This window comes from Biomphalaria glabrata, chromosome 9 (genome assembly GCF_947242115.1).
Source record: "Biomphalaria glabrata chromosome 9, xgBioGlab47.1, whole genome shotgun sequence".
Lineage (NCBI taxonomy): Eukaryota > Metazoa > Mollusca > Gastropoda > Planorbidae > Biomphalaria > Biomphalaria glabrata.
The window spans coordinates 16439091-16458638 of NC_074719.1; the positions used below are offsets into that span (position 1 = coordinate 16439091).

Here is a 19548-nt window from a genome sequence, read left to right on the forward strand (position 1 = left end):
CAAAGAATATGGTGTTTATGTGAATAAATGTTACATAGCAATCACGATTGTCACTTTTTAGCTACAAGAAGCTAAATTAAGCAATTAAGTGGTAGACCTTATGTAGACTCAATATAATTTAAAAAAAAAAGTACTTCCGATATAGCCGTCTTCTAGACTTAACAAAATACCCGGTACTAAAAAAAACAACATGTTCCGACTCGGGTTAGGACGTCGACCTTGAGAAGACTTTACAAAATGCTAAACTATCAAGTTACTAAGTAGATGAGCGTCTCTTTCTCCTGCTACACACACGCGCGCGCTCACACAAACAGATACTTTTGTTGCTGCCATGTTGTCAAAGCGTAGGGACATAGATGCTGAGACACGAGTTTATTATTTGACGTTCATTCCCACACTAGGTCTATTGTTACCATCCTACCTGTCTTGTCCGCCCACATGTAGACACCGGAGAATAGGATTGCGCAAGATTGGTCACAAATATACATTACACACACATATACATTACATATTATCATAATGGAAACAAAAAGTACATCTTAGGTCATTTCAACATTCAGTTATGTAAGGTTGTCATGATCAGGTTACGGTCTTTAATTGAAAAAAATACATAACTCTTTTGTCTTTTTGCTGTTCTACATGTCTGTCTGTCAGAATTCTCAAGATTCTCACAAACTTCTCCTGCTTTAAGAATAATAACGCATGGGCTCTATTGAAATGTATTAGATTAATTTGTAACTATTATATTAATGTATAGAACTTGTTTACTTGACTTAAAAAAATATTAAGAAACAAAAACAAGAGCTTTTACTCTTCTAGGGAAGGAGTTGGCGGAACATCACTCAATTAGACCATTCAGTGCATTGGGCGGCAAGTTGTCTCCATCGAATTCTGTCGCTTGCGATGATCTCAGCTGCATCTCATTTGGGGTCCCCGGTACAGCTTCGGCCGTTTTCCATTTTTCGGCCTCTTCGGGGAGCCTTATTCCCATTTTCTAAGGTCATGCCCAGCGAAGCTCATGCGACCACTTTAAAAACTTTGCAAATTGGATGGCTGAGAGGCCAAAAGCTCTTGGTTACGACTTGGCCATCTAGCAAGAGGGTTCGAGCTCGAATCACCCCTCCCCCCACAGGTCCACCAAAGAGATTGGACCGTAGCGCACTGATCATGCTATAAGCGTGAAAGATGGATCGCTACCAACGCGAGTGTCGTGGGTTCTATCCCCACGCTGGCCGTTTTTTTCTCTCTTTATTTGTCCAGTGACAAATGAAATCTGAATGTTTAGCTTATTATATTATTGGAACATAAAGTAGGCGTTGCTTTTTAAAGAACAACTGTATTACTTGTTTTAATGAATAGAAAAAATAAAAATAAAAAATTTTAGTAGTTTTATTTTTCACCCTAAAAGCTTTGAAAATCAACCAACTAAAAACTAATATTCAGATACAAGAAAAAAAAAAAGTTTAATTACTTTTATCAAGAAAATAGCTCTTTTACTTTCATTTGGTCATGCATCTGGACGAGTGTTTGTGTCTGTTTTGTAGTGCAATAGTTGGTATCGCTTGACCTTGAAATGTAGTATATATTTTTTAGTTCCTTGTATCTCTTCCATCTTCACTTTTCCGCGTGTCGTGTTTCAGGAAAAGTTTTGCTCCTTGACGAGTTTAATAAATAAGTTTTTTTTTTGTTTTTTTTTTTTGCATGACTATGATATCATCTAAGTTTCAAGTGTAGAACTTATAGCCATAGGTTGTTGTTGTTTTTTTTTTTAGATCGTTGTTTTTGTGTTAAATTTATTTCGTTTTTTACAAATACTAAACAAACATGCCGGAACTTTTTTTTAACTCAACTGATTAGCACATACATGCTGTTACATTAACAGTATCATATACATATATATGGGGGGGGGGGGGGAAGAAGGGTGATTTGGGTGGATTTTACTGTAACTTTTTTATAAGCTTTTACAAAAAAAAGGGGGGTGGGTGACGACCTAAATTCGAACTCGCGGCTCACGCCTCCTTGGACCGACGTGCTAACCACTCTGTAAGTGAGGTACTTATGACTAGAGAAAATTGTATAGTTATATATTGTTTCAATTTGCAGCAGCGACATATAAAGGGGAATAATTCAGCTTATACCACCACTTCTGTCAAGTACAATTCCTTTCCCTTGCTCGAGATACCTAACAAAATAAATTAACTAATTGGTTACTTTTTTTTTAAATTGATTCTTGTGTTGTCAGGTAAAAAAATAATTTTGCGAAATTTCAGCTTGATCCGAGATTGGGTGTCGGAGAAATCACGTGTACAAACAAACTTTTTACCAGACAGAGTAAGTTACTATAAACTTAAAAAAACAAACACCTGTTACGTTATAGCCTTATCATTATGTATGGTGATGGTGGGAGGACGGTGGGTTGGGTTGTATCTCCCATAGCGATGTCACGACGGTGCATTGCCCAAACCACAAGAGCAAAAAGCTACCCTTGAAGATCCTTCAGTCAAACAAAATGTTGCGTTGAGCTGATCAAAAGAACGAAAAAAAAACCCCACAAAATAATTGAATTTCAAAACTCAAATCTTAATAGCGCTGCTCAGCTCAGCCTTCTATATATACAAGTGAATGAAAACTTTCCTATGTTTTCTGATCGGTTCAATATCTGTATACTCTCCACAGAAAAAACCTCTGGATCTAAGATGCTGAAAAAGGCCCAGTCGTTCCGCGAGGATCTCAGAAATCGAATCCGGCGGCGGCCATCCACAGGAGTACAGCAGATGATACCAGAAGGGAAAGGAAGGAAGAAAGGGGACATAATCATACCAGACTCACAAGGTGGAGAAGACGTAAGTTATCTTTCTTGGTACTCCTTTGGCCACAGACACTCTCCTATCACTCGCTAACTGATCCACTTACCAATACCTACGTAGTTCATTGCATAGTGGCATGGTTTTATAACATGTGATTTGTGTAAGCTTGTCCACTAGGATAAGAATGAGACTGAACTCTTCTCATAAGTAAACTCCATTTAAAAAAAATAGTAGTTCACAATAGCCACAAAATGCTCATACTACAATTAAAGACATCTAGTGGTTGACCTTGTCACCTCCTTTACTTTTATTTCCATTACCGGTAGCGCTCAGGAAGTTTTAAAAAAAATGTGTAAGGACGTTCCTTTAAATAGTAGATGACTATGTGCTGAATTAACTCACTCTACAAGACGGCAGTGAAAGATAACAGCGTAGACCTGACTAGAAAATAATCATTAAGTCACGGGAGGTCACTTTCTCTTTCAGTTTGTATTCATCGCGTGTGTCCTTGGTTTAGTATTTCCTTAATTAGCAATAAAGGTGAAATAATTTGAGTTTTGGTCCATCTCATAAAAAAAAAGAGCGTTCTAAGAACTGTTTCTCCAATATCTTGCTATGTATTTGATAGACTTCTAAGTTCTACTTATTGAGCCAAACCCCTTGTCATTTGTTTTTCTACATGATAATTAGTCATCTCTTTGAACATATATTCTTAGCGTAGGTCAGCTACGTGTAAGATTTTCACATTTGTAGACTTTGAATGAGTGCTAACACCGGTACTAAGAACTATTTTATTAGTTGTTTTTTTGTTGTTGTTGTTTTATTTCAATAGATCTTCTTTAAGTGCAGCTATGGAGATCAGTGCTACACATCAATTTATGTATTATACACGTATTTGAATACTGTAATTAACGCCATTCTACTCACGTGCGATTGGGGCAGGATGAGTCAATGCTGGATGTCAGTCTTTTCAATGAATCGATGCAAAACCCTAACTCTGGGTCTCTGGCTAATGTATCAGGCAACTATGTGTTATATCAGATGTCTGTCCAGTGCAAAAGGGGATGTCATGCCATTGTGCTCGTTGCGTAGATCAGATCCTGTGGCCTGCGTGTAACTTGTCGGTCGCTGGGGACATGGAATGAATTATTCTGTATCACAAATGTGGCAGTATTGTTTCGTGCTCCACACGTTAGAATGACATGAACATTTGGTTTGGGAGCTTACACAAACTTTTAAGTTTGCAAGGTCGTGTCCAGCTGTAGATAGACTAGACGGTATCACGCGAAGCACAAAGACTATCTTCCACTTCGTTTGGCATTGTACTCTCTCTAGTACATTCTTGTTGATATATTTATCAAACGTACACCAAGTCTGATATTTTGTTTCTCGAATCAGAGATGTATAACAAAGGAATAGTCACATTGGTCTAGAGTTAACACCATTAGTAAACTCACTAAATTTAGGGACGCTTCAAGATAGAAGATTTATAACAAAGGAATAGTCACATTGGTCTAGAATTAACACCATTAGTAAACTCACTAAATTTAGGGACGTTTCAAGATAGAAGATTTATAAGTTCGGTACCAACAAATACGCAAAACACTGAACCCTAACTTCTTAATACAAATACACAACCTAAGAAAATGTCTTGAAAGACACTTTTCTTATTTCATATGCTAGGACAAAGTCGTACAAAGTGTTCCTTCTACCCTAATGCCATTAGAGCGTAAATCGGGTTGCCCGAATCAGACAGGACGGTATCTGGAAATTTAGGCACCGGATAATTAGGCACCGGATATTTAGGCACCGGATATTTAGGCACCCGGAAATTTAGGCACCCGGATATTTAGGCACCCGGAAATTTAGGCACCCGGATAATTAGGCACCCGGAAATTTAGGCACCGGATAATTAGGCACTTTTTGACAAGGCGGAAAATTAGGCACCGGATAATTAGGCACTCTTTAATTAGCGACCTTAATTTTGAAAGTAGTTTTAAAATGTTAACGTATATGTTATCCTTAGGCTATGGGCTATTGGTGACGTTATCAAAAAAAATAGCAACTATAACGATTCTAACTGAATTTTCATGATATAAAAGAAAAACTGACAAAACGAGGAAAAAATGACAATCGTGAGAATGTGTGGAAAAAATGACTCCGGATTAATAGTCATTATAAAATATAGACCTCACAGGATTCAGGGAAGGGGAGGTAGAGTTGATTCTCTTCTTATTGCTTCCTGACCTTAGCCCTTCCCCCTCTACGCACTCCCACTAAAGGGAGAGGATTTGTCGCGGGTAGATGTTGAACTAGGTCGTGAAAATGACGCAATGAGTCTCAAGGCTACACACTGGAGTACAGGGCAGGGTACAGCATTGAACATAACTGCTAAAATGGAAGTCTGGAGAAAATTGTCTTCTTATAGTGGGAATAAAATGAGCAGGGTGGATTTGCGCGCGTTACTTATAGGAATTAAATATGTTGATAAACTAAAGTAGTATACATATTTTATAATAGCATTAATATCTATTATCAACACTCCTTCTTTTATATTGTTAATGGGTAACCCCTTTAGGAAGATCTATTGTGGGAGTGTATAGGTGTGTTACGTCCTTCAAATGTGGTCATTAACTTTTATTGAATTAATATGTAGATTTATGTAATATAATATTTATATAAATAGCAATGGAAATCGCAAAACGGCTAGAAATTACGATAAAATATAATGCTTTGAAAATTAAAAAAAAAAGTTTATGGAGAAGACAGATGAGTTAAAAATGTAAATATCTTTTTTTTTTTTGGAATATTGGTCTCTTATTAATATTTATTCTGCTCATGGAAGATTGTTGATGTTCCAATTTAACCCCGCCTTCTCTATCATAAACCAAATATATTTACTACAATTTTCGAGAAGGTATGATTCCTCGATTCCTTTTGGGTTCAGTAGGCCTACCTTATACAATTATTTTTTTCTTCAGAATGAAAAAAAAAAACGACAAAAAAGGTTTCATACACTCATTATTAAACAAACACACACACATTAAAAAAACAAAAAAAACAACAACACTCGTTTCCCTTTCAAAACTGCCAATGAAATTTAACTATTATCATTTCCCTTATATATATTATTATTTTTATTACTGTTCTTATTATTATGATGGTTTTAACAGAAATGTGTCTACCAAAGTTTTTGGAAGGCCTCTAAAATATAATCCCCAGACTTCCATTTGAACACCTTTGTGTTTCCATACCCTTTAGTCCAGTGTGTAGCCTTCAGATTCACTACGTAACTTTTACGACTAAGTTTACATCTACCTGCGAGAAATCCTCTCATTTAAGTGAGAGTGTGTGCGCCCCCCGCCCCGCCCATCCCATTTTAAGAGTACGACCCCTCCTTTTTCCACAAGCAGAGGGCTATTGCGATTATATTTATCACCAACACTCCCCGACATAATAAAAATATTTTATAATACTTTTTAATCCTAAGTATTTACATTAGTAACTAAATATTTACACAATTTGCATAATCATCAATTTAAAAAAGCTCACCAGTCAACCTTAGGGGTTGGTGATTGACGGAAGCAATGAGCGGAGAATCATCTCTACCTCCCCTCCCCTGAATGCTGTGATGTCTATATTATATAATGACTCAGGAGTCATTTGTTTCCACACATTCTCATGATTATCATTTTCCCCATTTTGTCAGCTTTTCTTTAGTGAGAATCGTTATGGTTGCTATTTTTTTGATAACGTCACCGATAGCCCATAGCCTAAGGATAACATATACGTTAACATTTTAAAACTACTTTCAAAATTAAGGTCGCTAATTAAAGAGTGCCTAATTATCCGGTGCCTAATTTTCCGCCTTGTCAAAAAGTGCCTAATTATCCGGTGCCTAAATTTCCGGGTGCCTAATTATCCGGGTGCCTAAATTTCCGGGTGCCTAAATATCCGGGTGCCTAAATTTCCGGGTGCCTAAATATCCGGTGCCTAAATATCCGTAAATACGCGGTGCCTAAATATCCGGTGCCTAAATTTCCTAAATTCAGACAGGACAACCAATTAGTTAGCAGAGTCACTTCTGAAATACATGACTAGATGAACACATGGATACGCGTAGGACGTAATTATCTTCTGTTCAAACAAGGGAACGTCTGTAATTGATAAGATAAGGAAGAACCGTTCGCTATTGGGAAGTACGTTGATTGTTTCATGTTTTAATATGCCCATGTTTTCATGAAAGGAATGTATTTGAAAATTAGAGGTAAATGTTGAGTCATTGGTCTCTTTGAAAGTAATGTTTAAACCCAATCCACAGCATCAAAACGCTTGAAGCTCCTCACTTCTAGACGTTATGCTAGTTGTTGTTTGTTCCCCTCTCCTCAGCTTTCTACCCTAAGAGCATCTTTGCATGCTAGTAGCAGTAGTGGAAAGACTGCTTGACAGTAACTCACATGACTTATGTGCTAACGGGATTTCTGATGTATTTTGTGTCCAGTGCTGACATTTGCGTTCACGCCACCAACACATTAGACACCCGCTCGTCCCAGCACATACATTTGTTGCACAACTAGAAATCTCGGTTGGGTGTTTTTATAGTTTGTTTTGAACCTAGTTTGAGATTCTTTGTTATGGATTGCCAAAGTGTGTGTGTGTGTGTGTGTAGATTTGGACAAGAATGAAAGAAACACAAAGACTGAAGATGGGGTTGGCCAATAGAAACCTGATACTCTGGCACGTGGATAAGTAATGGGGGGGGGGATCATGTGGCAGCAGGGGTGAGGAGGAGGGATCTCACGCGCCTTTCTTTTTTACTCTCTATGACTTCCCCCGTCTCTTCCCGCCTCTCTAATGTCCACGGTGAGCGCAGCCAGGTAGCCGACATGTGTTGCGTGTCTAGCCACCACTACAAGCTGAGTGTGCTCAGACATCGCCTGGACCACTTTTTTACCACCTCAACCTCTCGTTCTGCCCCCCCCCCCCCCAACCCCCCATCGTCAGGAGAGATTTGTTTGGGAAGTTGAAGGTGTGAAAGTCTACTGTCCTGTCAAGACGTGCTGCTGAACACGTGTGTTGGGACTGCAGTGTGTGTGTGTGTGTGCTCTCCAGGCAAGTTGGTACTTTGGTAACATAGACTTCCACGTAGTCCGTGATCTTTGGTCCCTTCTATTAGTAAACCAGACACCGGAGTCCATTCTGCACTGAATCGTGACACTAATCAATGAAACAGTTTGTTCATCCTTGTCCCACAATGCCTGTAGAAGCTAGTCGTGGAATAGAACCACATCTACCTTCTCATAAAACGTATTGAGTTGAACCAACGACACCATGTTCTGCTTCAGTCTGTGACTTCTTTGTTACTAAAGTAGTTTATAGACACCACGGGATGTGACCATTTATATTTATAATATAATTCGATCAAATTTCAGTTGCGCTCGTAATTCCGTAATATTAGTTGGTATTTTTTAAAATATATTTTTTCTGGAAGAACAAATCAGAACAAGAATGTGAGCGCCAACTATTTTTTCATGGCCAGTTTCATATTATGTAACAGGTTAGACCTTTACTTAGTCAGTCTAGTAGATGACGGACTAGGTCTAGTCGGCAATGAGGTAATTCCTTATTTCTGACCTACTTTAACCAAAGTCACGTGATTGTTGGACAACAAAGAGAAGAATGGCCTTGTCTTCCTATATTTCCATTGCTGTTGCTCCTCTATTTTTACGAAATTTTACATTTACAAACATTTTAAAATATACAGAGTACATCAACATACTCCCTGAATGTTCAAATAATTATACGAATGTTGTCATAAAGGGCCAAGAACTGTTTAAGGATAGGTTTAAATTATCAATGATATTTCCTTTATAGTCATGACAAGCGTCAACACTTTGCTGACCATAGATCTACATTCACATACAGAAGAATATGTTTTTACAAACGTTCTTGTGAGATTAAAAAAAAAGCTTGGTATAAACTACACAAAACACACACACATATATATATTTATTTATTTATAGGCCTATATATGGGATAATATGCATATTAGTTGAAACATTGTTATTTTCATAAACTTCAGCTATTTTTAACGTTATGTATTTCATATTCCGCTTATTTGAAATACATTATGCACATCGATTACATTTAGAATTATTTTTTGTTTTGGATACATGATGTATTATTATGTTGTTAAAAGTTCTATCATTTTTAAGAAATTCACAAAATGTTACATTAAAGTTTCAAAAATGCGTCGACGAAATAGATCTAGATCCATTTTATTACTTATATATAGAAACCAAATTTAACAATGAAAGGGCGGGGTAAGACACATTTGGCCTGTGTAACTGTAAGAGTAGATCTCGATTTATCCTTGACTATCAGATGTGTTATTTGTTCGCTAAACAACTGAAGCCTATTACGCACAAGGAAAACACATGGCAGTCTTTTTATCTTTTATAACAACTAGTCGACATATCGACTACACACTAGCCCTAGAGCTATCTGACCAATACACACTGGTCTGCTGTCCAACTTTTAGTGTTCTACTCAAGTTCAAGCTTGTTTACATTTGGGCAGAGAGGAAAGAGGGGGGGAATGAAAGTGTTACTTTTTTTTCTAGGACTGGTTACCCGAATGCTAAGAACTGTAAGTGTAGTCATTCATTGTAGATCAAGAAATCTTGATCTCAGTATGGCAGATTATAGGCCAACGCTTCGGTACCTTGCTACCTTCTATCAAAGGTTTAACTATTTGTTTTAGTTGAAACTATTAAAAATATGTATCTCTAGATTCTCCTGTTATTAACAAATTATAGTTTAGCGCTAATGAGTAAATTGAAACCACTAAATATTGACTTAAAACGCTTCAGATTCCCACTACAAACTAACTAAAACTAAGCACGGTGCGCGTTGTATACACACAACCACGTGACTCGGGGGGAATACGAAACTACCTCATTTACTTACCTTTCTACTTGCTTTAAAAAAAAATCTCAATACTGTTCTTGGGTGAGTACTTTTAAGAACATTTGAGTTCTGATCTTACTCCTTGACTCAATTTCTTGCGTCTGGGGAAGTTTATAGCCCGAAAAAGATGTTTGTCGCGCCTTGACAGCCACGTAAAAGATTTACCTTTTTGAATACATGTCTGTCTATAGGACATTCAAAGAGCTGGTCTTATCCTCGAGGTCATCTATGGCATTCGTTAGCTTGGGTACTTCTGATTTGTCTTTTTTCTAGCATGCTATCATTTTAATAACATTAGCACAAAACCTAAGCCTACAATATTACCCCAAAATCAGCTTCCATTACACATTGTATCATTGAGACAACATGTCATGGAAATATCTTGAAATGATTGGCAATCTTAAATTCTAGTCAGAAATCATTAAAAAAAAAAGGTTAACTTAGTCATGTCACTTTTTGCACGCCTGAAAGTGACGCTAGGAAGAAGAAACATGCATATGTTGTTTTTTTTATACAAGTATTCTTAAACATTTCACTAGATGCACACATTCCCAAGATATCAGAACGTAGCCTAAACTTAGCAGACGACTTGTCGGGGGAAAAAAATAGCACCAATTTGGCATTTTGACAATGTCCGTGTTGTATTTTCAAACTGTGCCGGTTTAAAAATAACTTGAAGGGGTATTTTAAGCGCAGCTGATTTAAACTACCTGACGATCTAATCATCTGTGTGACGTTTTTAGCACCAGTGTTTCTTGAATCCAAGACTTAGTGCATCCAAGTCCTAGTGCTTCTAAATCTTTCTTAACGGAATGTTTGTATCCAAGTCCTAGTACATCCAAGTCCTAGTACATTCAAGTCCTAGTACATTCACGTCCTAGTGCATCCAAGTTCTAGTGTATCCTTGTTCTAGTGTATCCTAGTGTATCAAGTCCTAGTGTATTCAAGTCCTAGTGTATCAAGTCCTAGTGTATCAAGTCCTAGTGTATCAAGTCCTAGTGTATTCACGTCCTAGTGTATCAAGTCCTAGTGTATCAAGTCCTAGTGTATCAAGTCCTAGTGTATCAATTCCTAGTGTATTCACGTCCTAGTGTATCAAGTCCTAGTGTATCAAGTCCTAGTGTATCAAGTCCTAGTGTATTCACGTCCTAGTGTATCAAGTCCTAGTGTATCAAGTCCTAGTGTATTCACGTCCTAGTGTATCAAGTCCTAGTGTATCAAGTCCTAGTGTATTCACGTCCTAGTGTATCAAGTCCTAGTGTATCAAGTCCTAGTGTAATCACGTCCTTGTGCATCCAAGTTCTAGTGCATCAAGTCCTAGTATATCAAGTCCTATTGTATCAAGTCCTAGTGCTGCTAAATCTTTCTTAACGGAATGTTTGTATCCAAGTCCTAGTGCATCAAGTCCTAGTGTATTCACGTCCTAGTGCATCCAAGTCCTAGTGTATCAAGTCCTAGTGTATCAAGTCCTACTATATCAAGTCCTAGTGTATCAAGTCCTAGTGTATCAGGTCCTAGTGTATCAAGTCCTAGTGCATCCAAGTCCTAGTATATCAAGTCCTAGTGTATCAAGTCCTAGTGTATTCACGTCCTAGTGTATCAAGTCCTAGTGTATCAAGTCCTAGTGTATTCACGTCCTAGTGTATCAAGTCCTAGTGTATCAAGTCCTAGTGTATCAAGTCCTAGTGTATCAAGTCCTAGTGTATCAAGTCCTAGTGCATCCAAGTCCTAGTGTATCAAGTCCTAGTGTATTCACGTCCTAGTGTATCAAGTCCTAGTGTATTCACGTCCTAGTGTATTCACGTCCTAGTGTATCAAGTCCTAGTGTATCAAGTCCTAGTGTATTCACGTCCTAGTGTATCAAGTCCTAGTGTATCAAGTCCTAGTGTATTCACGTCCTTGTGCATCCAAGTTCTAGTGCATCAAGTCCTAGTGTATCAAGTCCTAGTGTATTCACGTCCTAGTGTATCAAGTCCTAGTGTATCAAGTCCTAGTGTATCAAGTCCTAGTGCTGCTAAATCTTTCTTAACGGAATGTTTGTATCCAAGTCTTAGTGCATCAAGTCCTAGTGTATTCACGTCCTAGTGCATCCAAGTCATAGTGTATCAAGTCCAAGTGCTGCTAAATCTTTCTTAACGGCATGTTTGTATCCAAGTCCTAGGGCATCAAGTCCTAGTGTATTCACGTCCTAGTGCATCCAAGTCCTAGTGTATCAAGTCCTAGTGCTGCTAAATCTTTCTTAACGGCATGTTTGTATCCAAGTCCTAGGGCATCAAGTCCTAGTGCATTCACGTCCTAGTGCATCCAAGTCCTAGTGTATCAAGTCCTAGTGCTGCTAAATCTTTCTTAACGGCATGTTTGTATCCAAGTCTTTCTATACCGTCTTACTGAATCTGAATGTTTCTCTCTCATTTACGCTACATCTTGATCTAACTCTATACAAAGTACGCGACCTCTTCTCTTGGAAACATTACATTGAAATGCAACTTTTTAATAGTGTAGCGTGCCCTAGATCATAAGTATCTTTAGGCGCAGATGATGCAATGGTAATCTGTTTCTATGGACCACGATTTACGAAGATCTCATGAGGCACCCTAAAGATTCTGAAATTAAAAATCCCAGTCTTCACCGTTTCGAACCCGGGACCCCTCGGTTCGGAAGCCTAGCGCTTTACCATTCAGCCACCGCGCCTCCACAGTAGGTAATAGTTAGCATCACTTTTTGTGTTCATTTCCATTCCAACTTTGAGGTCAAATTACTTTACTGTATTTTTTAGAAGCTTTTGGTTTTATGTTGTCAGTCTGTTTTGTTTACATTTTAAAACCTATACAGACCTACCGAAAGTTCCACCATCATCTGCATCGTGTTCAAAATAGACGCAACCACTACGTTTAGTTTAGGAAACCTCCAGTCCTACACCATTGTTAAAACATAGGATTTCCTTTACTTGTCCAAAGAATGTTTGAGCTTGTTTTACTGAAAGTGGATTTCATTGTTTGTAGGTGCGATTGCTGTTTGTGATCTTCCGAAAAACTTTGTTGGCTATTGGATTTGTGTGTTCATCACTGTATTGTTTGTTTGTCTATGTAGGACAGCTTTACCTTTGTGTTCATCACTGTATTGTTTGTTTGTCTATGTAGGACAGCTTTACCTTTGTTTGTGTTCATCACTGTATTGTTTGTTTGACTATGTAGGACAGCTTTACCTTTGTGTTCATCACTGTATTGTTTGTTTGTCTATGTAGGACAGCTTTACCTTTGTGTTCATCACTGTATTGTTTGTTTGTCTATGTAGGACAGCCTTACCTTTGTTTGTGTTCATCACTGTATTGTTTGTTTGACTATGTAGGACAGCTTTACCTTTGTGTTCATCACTGTATTGTTTGTTTGTCTATGTAGGACAGCTTTACCTTTGTGTTCATCACTGTATTGTTTGTTTGTCTATGTAGGACAGCTTTACCTTTGTTTGTGTTCATCACTGTATTGTTTGTTTGACTATGTAGGACAGCTTTACCTTTGTGTTCATCACTGTATTGTTTGTTTGTCTATGTAGGACAGCTTTACCTTTGTGTTCATCACTGTATTGTTTGTTTGTCTATGTAGGACAGCCTTACCTTTGTTTGTGTTCATCACTGTATTGTTTGTTTGACTATGTAGGACAGCTTTACCTTTGTGTTCATCACTGTATTGTTTGTTTGTCTATGTAGGACAGCTTTACCTTTGTGTTCATCACTGTATTGTTTGTTTGTCTATGTAGGACAGCTTTACCTTTGTTTGTGTTCATCACTGTATTGTTTGTTTGACTATGTAGGACAGCTTTACCTTTGTGTTAATCACTGTATTGTTTGTTTGTCTATGTAGGACAGCTTTACCTTTGTGTTCATCACTGTATTGTTTGTTTGTCTATGTAAGACAGCTTTACCTTTGTGTTAATCACTGTATTGTTTGTTTGTCTATGTAGGACAGCTTTACCTTTGTGTTCATCACTATATTGTTTGTTTGTCTATGTAGGACAGCTTTACCTTTGTATTTGTGTGCAACGTTATAGAAGAGAATCTTTCTTTTTTTAACTAGATTAAGTTGTGTCGTTGGTGGAATCCATCTTGACCCATACTCGATGTTTTTAAACTCAATCTTGACTCAAGAGTGTTGCTCCAGGGAAAGTCATTACAGGGATTTGAGACTAGTTAAAAAAAAAACAAGGCGCCTAAAGACTTTTGTTGGTTGTTGGAAAGTTAGGGCCGTCTTCTGAGCGCAGATTGCCCCCCCCCCCCTTTCATTCGCGAACTGGCGTTGGACCAATATTTGTGTGTGCGTGTGTTAATATTTAGATTGAGCGCCTGGAAATCATGTTGAATGAAGTGATGTAATAATGATGAGTCATGGAAAATCGATCGATATCAACAATGAATCACCTTCATACTACTTTTAGTCAATCCGAGCAATACATACAATCTTCTTTCTCTTCTCTTCTCTGTCTCTTATATCTTTCTTTTTATAGGTACTCATGGTCACGTGTCTTACTGTCTATTTTCTTTCATTTGTATACACTTTACTTTTCCAGAAATATCACACACATACGCACACTCCATAACAGTGTATCTCTGTGTTACTATGTAAGTGACTATTTCTGTACATGTATCACTGTGCTACCATACCATGTGACTATTTCTGTACATGTATCACTGTGCTACCATACCATGTGACTATTTCTGTACATGTATCACTGTGCTACCATACCATGTGACTATTTCTGTACATGTATCACTGTGCTACCATACCATGTGACTATTTCTGTACATGTATCACTGTGCTACCATACCATGTGACTATTTCTGTACATGTATCACTGTGCTACCATACCATGTGACTATTTCTGTACGTGTATCACTGTGCTACCATACCATGTGACTATTTCTGTACATGTATCACTGTGCTACCATACCATGTGACTATTTCTGTACATGTATCACTGTGCTACCATACCATGTGACTATTTCTGTACATGTATCACTGTGCTACCATACCATGTGACTATTTCTGTACATGTATCACTGTGCTACCATGTAAGTGACTACCTGTATTTCCGTACATGTTGGCCCTATCTCTGTGCTGCCCATGTATTTCCGTACATGTTGGCCCTATCTCTGTGCTGCCCATGTATTTCTGTACATGTTGGCCCTATCTTTGTGCTGCCCATGTATTTCTATACATGTTGGCCCTATCTCTGTGCTGCCCATGTATTTCCGTACATGTTGGCCCTATCTCTGTGCTGCCCATGTATTTCTGTACATGTTGGCCCTATCTCTGTGCTGCCCATGTTTTTCCGTACATGTTGGCCCTATCTCTGTGCTGCCCATGTATTTCCGTACATGTATCTCCATGTACCGTTAAGTGACTGTTTTAGTCAGTGTATCTCTATTCTTCCTTAGAAGCTCAACTCATGCTTGTGATTTGCAATGCGGGCCTCCTACATTTGCCTCTTTAAAAAAAAAAGCAAGGCACTATTGGCTCTGTTTATTTCCCCTTGCGTCAACAGTTCTAAAAGCTGGCTCCGCACAAACTGACACAAACATAAAAGACAATCGATCAATTGGTTATGCATCAGTTTGTTGTTTGATCCATGGCATGTTTTCCTCCTTCTCCCTGACGACAGTAATCTTATATCTTCTAACTCTCGTGTATCTTCTGTCCCTCCCCCTTTTACTACTCCCCTCTCGTAGCACCCCCCCCCCCGGCCTCTCCCTAAATTTGTGTTCCAGTTTCTCGTCGCGTTATTGGGGGGCCATTTAGCGTGTGTGGTGCTGTTAGCTCTCGCGCCGACTGGCCCATAATAGGGGGCCAGACGTGCGTAAGTGAGTCATAGAGAGACGAATTCTCGGCCACTCGCTGCCCCGTCCTGCCAGTTGGATCAAAGACGTCTGCTGAGATTTTGTGTTTTCTGTGACCTAGGTCGTGGTCATTCGTTAATGGTTTTGTTCTTTCTGTACTACAGGATTTGTTTCATTAACATTCATTCCTAAGTTGCTGTTCGTGAAGGTTGGTTAAGTTATACACTCTGTATACTTCGTAGGGGATGTGTCATTCAACTTTGAAGTGAAGGTCTTTGTCATTATAGGTGATCAGATCAATAGGCTTCTGTGTTTTACAGAAACTTGTGCAATGATTCCATTTAGTCATCATAGTTTGTCTAGTCTTTCAAAGCTGATAACATTTGTTTATAAACATCTTTCGCCGTTTGTCATGGCTACTTAGTTTGAAACGGATAGTGTGACTCTAAAATTAAGGACAATGCACATTATGTGATTTCAGAAAATGCTTGCTTAGTGGTTTAACTTTGTATGTTATGAGCGTAAAGCTGGACACGTCTTCTCTCTGATCTATCTTCCTGCACTGCACTCTAGTACTTACTTGATGGAGACGTCATTGGACTCTAGAACTAATACGTCTAAAGGTGAAACTCGTTACAGATGAAGACCTTAGATACAAAGATGCTTAGACGATAGAACGATAATGTACAAAACAAATGTTTCACGATATAAAACAAAGATTTTTTGTAGTCAAGAAACTTTTCCTGTTGGGCAGCAGTTTGGGTGTCAGAAGTGAGAATGGAAGATAGGTGGAGAATGATTCTTATTATTTTATGTTTGGTTTAGCCTGGGTATTTACATTATAAATGTTGTTTTGTTTTGTTTTTTTACAATAAATTTTGAAACACACACACTCTCTCTCTCTCTCACACACGTACACACTATTCAAGTTATTCTACCCTCCTGCTATGATACATTTGTGGTGCTGTTGTTCAGAGCATGCAACCAGTAAAAGGGTCCCCCCCCCCTTTTTTTTTTTCATGTACTTTTTCTTGACTCCTGGACCCAGCTGTGACTGAGTATAGACCATCAATCTTTTTACTCTCCCATTGAATCGACCATCTGGTTCCAGCTAATCTATTACCTCGATCACCCATGTTTTTAACGGAATCACAATTCTGTTTCAAGACCCATTTTACAAACAAGACTGTTTAAAATATTTACTGTTGTCTTTTTGTACAAGATTGATTTAGCATTGAATTGAATATAGTCTGTTGAATGGCTGCTGGCGTTAAGTTTTGATATGCGCCTTGATTTTTATCCAACTGTTTTTTTTTCTGTTATCCTCATGATATGTTAGCTGAGCTGTCCGCGCGATGGAGCAGACTCACTGTTGAGCACACATAATTTAGTGTTACCAAAAACTTGAAACAAAAAACTCGATGAATTATTTGTAGCAAATACTAATTTACATGTGAACGAAACTAAGTTTCATTCAAGATTTAGACCTGGTATCTTTTTTGTTTCTCCCGCGTTCATCGTTCTCTTCATGGGTTGATGTCTCAATCTGATAAGAGGATACTTACGTCCTGACAGGCTGGATGACACTTGACTCCTTCTCACACACAACTCTCTCTCTCTCTCTCTCTCTTTTTCTTTTTTTCGCTGTCTAAAGCATCCAATCTCTGCCTAACCCACCATTGTGAGATAACCCGTATAAAGACTTTCGGCTCGAATGAAAAGTAGGGGAGTTAATACGTCTATTGGCGAGATCTCGCTCAAGAGATTATCTTCACGAGCACTTGAGTTTGGCCAGAGTCTACTCTATAATGTTTGATTGTGTCAAGTTTGGGGCTCTAATAACAGTAACAATAGTGCTACTGCTGGTGTTCAAACAATCAATACACATGCACTGAGTACACATCCACATTAGGACACACATCCACATTAGGACACACATCCACATTAGGACACACATCCACATTAAGACACACATTACGTGGAGTTGACGTGCCGTTCATGAACGTGTATTGTAGACATGTTTTCTAGTACATAACAGAAGTATGTCATGCCCCAATGGGGTGGCTGGGTATTTGTAATTTACACGTGTGGCTGAGAGTTCAAGGTCCTGTAGTCACCGATGGAAGGTGCGGTTGTCTGAGTGTGAGCACTGGCTCGTTATAATAGCTGCTGTTTGGTAACTGCTTTGAAAGGAAGGGTCGGATGTGGGCGTTCACTTTGAACTATGCTTCTATTACCAGAGGTCATTGTGTTACCCTTGTTTCTGTGCTGTGAGAGAGCAGAGAGTGATCCCTTAGCCAAGTGAGAGCCAAGGGAGCGGTGGCCTTCTTGTGAACCAGTCGCCCATTCTTATCTCCTGAAGCCAACATTTGGTTTTAATGAAGATATCTTATCAAAGCGAGAGGCTAAAGGGGCAAAACATCAAGACTTTCAATAAAATGAGGGAAAACTTGACAGCTAGAAAGAATGCTATCATGACTGATTGTTTTATACGAATAGAAGAACATCTGATAGTTCAGTTTGCGTTGTGTCTAGGGTATTTAGTGGAAGGAAAAATGTTTTTAAATCTTTTCTTAATCTTTTAAAGTGTATAGTAGGCCATTCAGGCATGAGCCAATCACAAACGGTTCGGTAAATGCAAGTACATAGAATGGGGCTATATGGACGACCACACTAATGAACATACACATCTCCACATTTCAAAGACTTAAATCTGACTTCCCATTGACATGTTTGTTTCTCATTTTACTCTTTAAAATGACAATGTTTCTAGCAAGTCAACTTCACACCAAGGGTTGATGGTTGGGGACAGGAGGCAGAGGGGTCAAAGTTTGTCACATCCATATCAATAGATGACAAAGTATGTTGAACTTCTGGACTGTTTAGAGTTAATCCTTATCTAGAACTCTGTGCGGAGATAATCTCTGGCGTGCTGCCATCAGTTGGGGGGGGGGGGGGGGGTCCCACAACACGAAACTATGGATGAGAGAAACAAAGTGGACAGAATGGAACTTTTCACGGACATTATTTTTTCTATTCAGTTGTGGGGGCGGGGTTGACTTACACTTCCCCTGATGCTCACTGTGTTTTTAGGCCTTGCTGTTGTCTTTGACGGATGTTGTAGATTTCAACAAACTCATTTATCATGGGAACTTGATTACATAAAAGTCAACTAGAAGTAACACACACACACATTAGAGAAATGTTGGTCTCTCTGATCGATACTTGGGTGTTCATTTTGCTGGATGCTTGGACTGGGTCATGTTGACCCAGCCGCCTAAACCAGATAAACGATTAGTGGTCCTCATCGATGTATTGGTGACTATCCTGTGATCTAGGAGGTTGTTCTACCCAACAACAGCATAAAGTTATTGGTGAGTTACCATATCAACACTAGGAGGTTCTACTTGGGTCCGTGGTTTTCTTCTTGTTAGTTCGTTTCTACGTCCAATGTTTCAAGAAAGAATGAGTGTTGAAGGAAGAACAATTTCTTGTTTGTTCTGTTGGTCTTTACATTTCTCATTGCAGAAAGCTATTTTCTTTGTTGTGTGTGTGTGTGTGTTGTTTTTTTCTGTATTCGAGTGAAACTGGGTTGACAGCAAGAGTTTAGTTTTGAGTTGTCAACGTACAATGTTGTTTTGTTTTTTTAGGTTGTTTTTTTAAATATTGACTTGACAATTATTATAGAAACAAAAATCCAATTGGGTTGAATAAATATCTTCTGGTTGTGAATGGCCACAGCTCTGAGTAACTTTGCTGTCTCGTTATGTTGGCTTATTTGGCATTGTCTACAGTAACACTCGCATGTGTTCGGGGCGTGGCCAACAGTGGGAAAAGATAGATGGAGCTGGGTCAATTAGCATTCTAAGAATAATTACTTCGGTCTGGACATCATATCACTAATACTACGTTGAACTATTCCATGGAACCTTGATACGATACT

The 19548-nt window shown here is 38.5% G+C and overlaps 1 protein-coding gene across 9 annotated transcripts in view; it reads left to right on the plus strand.

Annotated features, from left to right (window-relative positions):
• The window catches only part of LOC106070871 (rap guanine nucleotide exchange factor 1-like), a 96000-nt gene that overhangs the window by 43948 nt on the left and 32504 nt on the right, over positions 1-19548 (plus strand). For 8 of the 9 annotated variants that reach the window (XM_056042178.1, XM_056042183.1, XM_056042179.1 and 5 more), the window contains one exon: positions 2677-2843. In XM_056042178.1, the coding sequence (XP_055898153.1) occupies positions 2677-2843 (167 nt within the window). Of the gene's footprint in view, positions 1-2676; positions 2844-15572; positions 15814-19548 lie in introns of those variants that run through there. The other variant, XM_056042185.1, reaches the window with a different exon arrangement.